Raw genomic sequence first — 7,627 nt, 5'->3', positions numbered from 1 at the left:
CCACCCCGAAATTCAGGGGGGGGGGGAAGAGGTTTAGCACAAACAAAGGACGCGTTTCCGACTAGTGTTCGCATAGGATTCCCGATCGATTCCTACACATATAGATCGATTGGGTGATCGATCGATCACCAGACATACGGACGACGTACGTAGAGGAGGTGCGGAGGATTAATCCATCAAAGAGCCCCCCGTCAAGGACGCAGAGGAGGGAAGGCGGATCGATCCATGGGATCCTGGTTCTCCTCCCCTAACGGCGCCGGCGCCGGCTCCGGCCATCTTCGTTATGTGCGTAGAGCCGCCGTCTCAAAACAGTTTGCAGCTCGCCTTCAACAACTCAAGGACAGCGGACGTCTTGTTGACCCGAACACCCAAGAGTACGTACTGCTATGCCTACCTTGCTACTCCCTGCAATTTATGTATTTTCAGTCAATGCGGTCATTGATCGTGTGGAGCCAACAATTCCTGCTTTATTTTGTTTATTTATTTAATTTGTTTTGTTTGACGACAGAGGAGAGGACGCCTACTGCATTCGTGAACTCGCCGACTCGGCCCTCCGACATTACAACTCCAACCACGCGGTATGCGTCCTACTTACCCACAAGCGTCCTCGCATATAGGCACAGCTTACTTACTTAGTTATTCTTGCCTTGAGATCGATATTGTGTATGCAGGGTCCTGAGTTCCGGCTTCCTGATCGGCCCACCGCAGGCAGCGTTAGTTTCATGTGCCCTGATCTGCCGACCACGGATTTGAAGGCCGCCTGTGTTGGTTTTAGGGAAGACCTCTGGTACCATATCAACTTCTCGGCTCGCCAGACAGACGATGATGAGCACATCTTCTTCGCCGAGCTACGCTACGGCCGGTGCTCTAACAACCTAACCGTCGAGACATGCACCATCCTAGGTACGCGCTAATCTTCCAACGACCTATCTGATCGTCGAAACGTACGTGCAGCCCACTAGATATGATCTATCTAATACTCCATCTCTCCCTCTTTATCTTTGACAGAAGAGCCGTTGGACCGTTTGACAAGCAGCTGCGCATTGTGTCCCAGTGAATCCAAGATTTTGCACCCAAATGCCGTACAACTCGGATGTGGAAAGGAGGGGCAGGAAAAGGAATTTTTCCGCAAGAGGCGTGTATGGAATGGGCACACAAAGGAACTTTTCAGCAAGAGCAATATGCTACAGACCCCCTTCTTGATAGGAGGAAATGGGCCTCGATATAGACTAGATTGACCATCATTTATGTTTTTTTTTCTTCTCATCATTTATCACATGTGTGTTTAATTTACTGCATCATTCAGGAAAATAAATCATGTAAGAGCAACTCTAGCTGATCCCCTAAAAATAGAGGGGGTACAAAGGTGGAGTATAAGTTTTGGCCGCACCTAGCCGAGCACCTAAATATAAAGGAGTATAATTTTGTTTTTTCTAACTTATGCAATCCGAGCCGGCCATGTAATGCTTGTGGTCTTTGGTTGTAACGCTGTGTTGTTACTGCTAACACGTTTATGCCTAGTGAGTTCTTGCCTTTTGTTAATGACGATGATTCATTCTTGCAAGTGAGATGCAAGGGCCATTTTGTGTTCTTTTGCCCTGCAGTTCCTCTCACTGTACCTATTTAGATGATGATTTTGACGTGGTTGGGTTCCACCTTTTTTGTTTCCATTTTTATGTGGTTGGATTCCATGTGGACGTTTTTTTTCGAAAGGGGGGATTCCCCGGCCTCTGCATCAGAAAGATGCATACGGCCATCTTATTAACCAAAAAAGTAGTGCGAACATGGTTCCAAGGTCTCCAAAAGTAATAAAAAGCAAAGAAAGCTCACACAGAGCAAAAAAGGGCTAGAAACATCCACTAGCCAAGAGGAGACGCCACAACCGGCTGGCTATAACTAGGTAGGTAAACTACATGCCTATCCTATTACATGACTGGATTCCATGTGGACGTACCTGATAGTTGCCATGTGGATATGATGTTGGTGACTCCCTCTATTGGTAACTGTAGTGTTTTGTACCGATTGTGCCAAGTTTAATATTTCTGGGCTCAAAATAACTTGGTTATTTCACTGCATGTGTGGTAGTTTCTCCTAAGCTAATCATGGTCCAAGGGATGATCTCTAATTGTTGTGCTGAATGTATCTGCATTGCTTGTCCATCATTTATAGCAACAATCTTTTATTGCCTGTATTGTTAGAACACGTACTTTGTCACTAGATGACCAATAAAGGAGAAGAAATACACACAGGAATGTGCAAGTCATGAATGTTTGATTCTGGATCCATGCACTGATGTAACCTGTAGAGGATCAAACACATCAAGCATTTAGTTTTATTTTGTTGCACGGTCAAAGACTGTCTATGAGAGCTTAAGGTCGGTTTGTTTCAGATGAACTATGAGATGATGGTCTTACTTATTTCTACCCTGTCCTGTTTTAATTCGTAGGATATTTAGGTTGCCAAGATTATTGCTCCACAACTTTTTAGGGGAAAATCATATGCTGCAGTTACTGTGTGAAGCTTAGGTTCTACTCTAGTATTTTCCTGCTGCTGTGTTCATTTCTACTTGAGCGCTGAACATGTTGTTGCATTTAGCTCTATAGGTTTAACATTAGTGGCCGCCGTGTGGTGTGCGTGGGGGACAACATCACCAGTGACTCTGTTTGCCTGCGCCAGTGTTGACTCCAACGCCCCTCTGGTGGCCAGTTCTTCTTGGACTATGGCATAGATAAGCTGTTGGTTCCTCTCCTCTGCTCTCTCTCACTCTCTGTGTGCCCAAGTGACCATCGTGGTGGTAAACTTCATTACTGTGCAGCGGTACACCATGAAAATTTTGTGGTTCTAAGATAATTCATTGTTGTTATTGTGGTCATGCGTGGATCGGTTATCTACAAAGACTGCACTTGTCTTGTGTCAGTGGTAAGCGATAAATTAAATTTGGTGTGTTGTTTCATGTAACTAGACTGTAGACATCAGCGCTGCTATCATCCAAAATAACTAGACTGCAAACTCCCTGTTCTTCAAATATTACTCTCCATTCTTTTCTGGAAGACTTTGGGATTGAACTCTAAACTGCACTTCTGCATAGTCATAGTAGTATTTATCGTTTGCCAGTGAAATAAATTTAAGTGACTCAATTATATGTTGACACAGGACAAATAAGTCGTTGCAACCCATGTTCATCTAGCATGAATGCATGATACATGGATACGGTAGCAGGACCGGAGTGGGCATACACAAATCTTTTATTGCTCATGTTGTTAAAACATGTACCTTGCCATTAGATGGCCGGTGAAGAAGAAATACACACAGGAATGTGCAAGTCATGAATGTTTGATTCCGAGATCCATGCACTGATTTAATCTGTAGAGGAGCAAACACATCAATCATTTAATTTGATTGTTGCAAGGTCAAACACTGTCAACTTGTAGGATTGGTGCACTGCTTGTGATAGGGACAATTTATTCTGTTTATATAAAGTTCTTGGTTTTATATGAAAGAGTAAACTTTAAGTAGATTCTTGCTGTGCCATTTGTTGGTTGTAATTTCATAGCCATTTTTAAACATTTTGTTGCATGAATGATGTTTGACTCCCTCGCCGGTCAAAAGTAACGGAGGTTCATCTGCACCGCTCCAACCTCTAATCCTTTTCCTTGTGAAGAGGTAGATGGCGTGACTATCAGATCTGTTTGTAGTCAAGGCATTCTTCTTATGTTGAGCATCAACATTCATTGCATTTTGTGACCTTTCATGCCCACCGTTTATAGATTTTGCATGAACGCTGTGGTCTTTTGCTGTCGAGGGATCTACATACTGATTTCCTGTAGGAGATCCAAGGAATAGTTATGCTCCAGTTAATATTTTGGAGCTGCCTTTCCCTTTCCATTTCGGATTAGTGTTTTGCAAGATGAGATCTTCTACATTAGTTTAGAGTTGGGAAAGTCATTGCTTTTTCCTTCAGTTTCAGAGTCAAGGTAGACCTCCAGCACGTACTATAACTGCTATGATCTGATGCTTTTGTGTTATATTGAGGGCCTTAACCTTCTAGATAGGTTGCTGGAATAGGCTCATGGTTTACTACACTTCCTAATGTCGGTGGAGCTCTGGTCTTATGGACATTTGGCACAATCCCGAGTGCACAGGCGTATCTGAATTATGTAGTTGGTACTTGGTAGTGTTTAATACGAGTGGAAAAATAACTGTTTCACATTGGCTTTTTAGCTGGATTCTTTGAGAATTTAATGAAATGAACATGCTGTTTCATTTTACCATTATTGATATTCTTTCTTCCGAGGTTTGATTCATTCTGATTGCAGGATGAGTGAAGCAGCTTCCTAGTCGGCCTGCCCTGAAGCTCAATTAGAGGATCCTGTCGTTGCTGTCGAGGAGGGCGGTGGCCGCACATCCATTGAATGATCTTTAGATCGGTGAGGAATCCATTTCCTGAGCAGGGCCGGCCCTGGGTAGGGGCAAGAAGTGCGACGCCCTAGGGCCCCACCTGATGAGGGGCTCCAACCTGTGTGGTACATACGCTATACAGCCCATCGTTTTATTGTTCAGCCAATCGTTTCTTCAAGTAGAGTTCGGATTCCATCGATTATGACTGATTCCATCGATCTCCCTGCGTCTGTCTTCTCGTTCTCCGTTCCGCTCCTCTTCCGAAGCACCTAGCAATGATTATGACTAGTTCCGTTGATCACCCTTAAATTTTTCATCACTACTACTCGTACCTTATGGATTTCTCTTTTTTTTTCTGCAGCACGCTACCTATAAGTATGTCCCATCCTATGAGCAGCCGCAGGGGGGGCCAGCCGAACCACATCAGTTATGTTTGCTTTGCAACTAGGATGGACACCGCCTCAAAAAGTTCTAGTAACTTTTCAGTCTGTTTTCCATTTGATCTTTGTACTCAATTATGTAATTTTAGCTCACTAGTTGGTCTTTTCTTTCTATACAGGTTTCTCAAACACGAAATTGAGGATGGAGCGAGGTCGAAGATGTTTGGAATTGGCTAGTTCAATTTCTAATTTTCTCCTCCAACGATTCAGCTGTCCCCCCTCCTTTCCTGCAGTATACGTATAACCTAAAAAGCTTTGTTGGTTGTTTGCTAAAATTTACCATGTCCCTGGTGTATTATGAGATCGTATTTGCTAATGAATTCTTGGTACTGTTGTTTAGTTAGATGTTTGAAGTCCGATAAAATTTTATGATATATATCCGTATGAATGAAATTATTGACTATGTCTTTCAAAAAGAAATGTCTTTCTTCATGGGGCCCACTTTTGAAGCTCGCCCCGGGCCTCGGAAAAGTCAGGACCGACCCTGTTCCTGAGGTTAGCATTTTCCTGCTGATATGTTAGTTTTGACTTGAGCGCTAAACATTTGTGCAGCTTAGCTTCGACTCTAGCATTTTCCTGCTGCTGTGTTAGTTTCGACTTGAGCGCTGAACATGTTGTTGCATCTAGCTCTATATGTTTAACATAAGTAACCGCTGTGTGGTGTGCGTGGTGGACAACATCACCAGCGACTCCGTTTGCCTGCGCCACCGTTCACTCCAACGCCCCGCCAGTGGCCAGTGATGAAGCTATGTACCTAGGGTAGGGGCACGGACCTGTCCAAAGAGCCCTACCCAAAGACATCCCTAGAAGAAGTCACCTTTCAATCGACTTGAAGGTACCCACTTGACGGGTTCAAGACACTCGATCAAGAAGCTATCACTCGACCATGAAGCCAACCACTCGACTGCCAGGAGATCTAAAGTCATTCGTAGGCAAACGGTCGATCATTAAGCAGTCTTTATGGTCATTATAGCACTTTATTAAGGGCGTTACCAGTAACGCCCAGCCTTAATGTACCTTAAACCCTGCATTACTGACGGCAGGAGAGGGCTGGCGAACTCTATATAAGCCACCCCCCTCCTCAGTATCAAGGGTTGGCACCCCTGTCATTCTCACACATATAATCCAGTCGACCGCCTCCGGGCACCGAGACGTAGGGCTTTTACTTCCTCTGAGAAGGGCCTGAACTCGTACATCTTTGTGTGCTTACAGCTTCTACATAGCTAGGATCTAGCCTCTCCATACTTACCCCCCTACATCGCTGTCAGACTTAGAACCACGACAGTTGGCGCCCACCGTGGGGCCGGAATCTTAGCGCTTGATTGTAGGAGTTGCGATTTTTCCGATCTTCTCGATCATGGTTTCATGCGGAGTTTTGGTGGAGGGCCGCGAGATCCATCTCGGCGCGCTCACGTTCATCGCCGACGACTCCGCTTGGCTTCAGGAGGCTCCGCTCGACATCGACGCGCTCCCCGTCCGCGGGGCGACGCACTTTCGCGCGTGTGTTCGCGGCGTTCTCCTGCGGCAGCCGTCGACCCAGTATCAGTCGGCTCCCGTTTCATCTCCCCGCCTCATCTCTCGCCCGCGCAAGCGCTCTGGTCGATCGAGACTTCAGAGGTGGGTGAGGCATGCGGTGGCTCGCCAGTCGGTCACCCCACAAGTTGCGGCAATCGAGCCCGACGAATCTCTCTACGGCCTGTTCGACCTGTCGACTGGCTCCGCAGAGACCGCATCCGAATGCGACAGCAGTGACCCTGCGGCGGAGGTTCTGGCAATTGATGGGACACGCAACCCTCCCGGTTTTACTCGTACCGACGGAGGCGCAGGTGGAGGCGACCCGTCGCATCCCCACGAAGAGTATCTCCCTGAGCCTCTCACGTCGCTGCAGCGAGAGGAGCTTCGCCGCCAGAACATGGATGCACCCCATACTCCTATCGTTGGAGAAACCCCCGAGGCCCGGGCCTTGGAGGACGCGCGCTTGGCTAACTTGGCCGAGCGCACTCGACTGGAGAATCTCCAGCGAGCACTCGACGAGCAAGCGCGTCAGCGGGCTCCTGAGTCCAGTCGACGTCAGCTTTTCCCACCTACGCAGGTATATCGAACTCCCGTTCAGAACTTGGCAGCCGCGGCCCGAATAGCAGAATCAATTCATCCCTCACAGTCAGAAGCTGGCAGAGGCTTGTTGCAAGTCAGAGCGTTGCTCCGGGTAGCGGGAAACCAGAATTCCGCTGTCTCTCAGTCGCGGAATAGGATCCACAGTCGATCCGTTGCAGCGGATACAGTGCAGTCGGCTCACAGCCCAAGATCGCCCCCGAGGCGTGAGGGACGCGGAGACCGACCCGATCAGTACAGAAGAAACGAGCAGTATGATCACCGATTCGATCGTGATGATCGACGTCGAGTGCCAACCCCTCCCCCGAGGAGTGGGTCATATGCGCTTCGACAGCAGGATGACAGACGCCCTCATAGTGTTGGGCGGAGGATTCCAGTCGACCCCAGGGAACCAGGCTTTGACGCGAGGTCCATCCTTGTTCAAGGTTTGGTCGACAGGAACAGGGCTCACAGAGAAGGACATGACAGAGATGCTCCTACCAGCAGCAGAGTACATGTTTCAGGGCCAGAGTGTTTCAGTCGAGCCATCAGGGCCGCAGTGATTCCTCCCAACTTCAGGTTGGCGACTGGAGTCAGCAAGTTCACTGGTGAGTCTAAGCCTGACACTTGGCTCGAAGATTACCGAGTGGCTGTCCAGATTGGCGGCGACAATGATGAGGTGGCTATGAAGCATTTGC

General features: G+C 47.4%; 1 protein-coding gene across 1 annotated transcript; it reads left to right on the top strand.

Annotated features, from left to right (window-relative positions):
• Nucleotides 1–225: 225 nt before the first annotated feature.
• Nucleotides 226–1,238, top strand: LOC147987881 (uncharacterized). Its single transcript, XM_087540467.1, has 4 exons — nucleotides 226–374; nucleotides 509–578; nucleotides 672–903; nucleotides 1,009–1,238. Exons 1-4 carry the CDS (start codon nucleotides 226–228, stop codon nucleotides 1,236–1,238), a joined length of 681 nt encoding a protein of 226 aa, XP_087396593.1.
• The last annotated feature ends 6,389 nt before the right edge of the window (nucleotides 1,239–7,627 follow it).

Source organism: Triticum urartu, chromosome 2A (genome assembly GCF_056163025.1).
Source record: "Triticum urartu cultivar PI428250 chromosome 2A, HENAU_Tu73, whole genome shotgun sequence".
Taxonomy (NCBI): Eukaryota; Viridiplantae; Streptophyta; class Magnoliopsida; order Poales; family Poaceae; genus Triticum; species Triticum urartu.
The sequence above is the reverse complement of the archived record's forward strand: the minus strand, read 5'-3'. Positions and strand labels throughout refer to the sequence as shown.

What these genes read in the sequence shown, in the direction of transcription:
- LOC147987881 (XM_087540467.1), top strand. Translation starts at nt 226, where the DNA reads ATGGGATCCTGGTTCTCCTCCCCTAACGGCGCCGGCGCCGGCTCCGGC. An exon ending in ATTACAACTCCAACCACGCG is followed by an intron (nt 579 to 671) that starts GTATGCGTCCTA and finishes TTGTGTATGCAG; the next exon opens with GGTCCTGAGTTCCGGCTTCC. An exon ending in CGAGACATGCACCATCCTAG is followed by an intron (nt 904 to 1,008) that starts GTACGCGCTAAT and finishes TATCTTTGACAG; the next exon opens with AAGAGCCGTTGGACCGTTTG.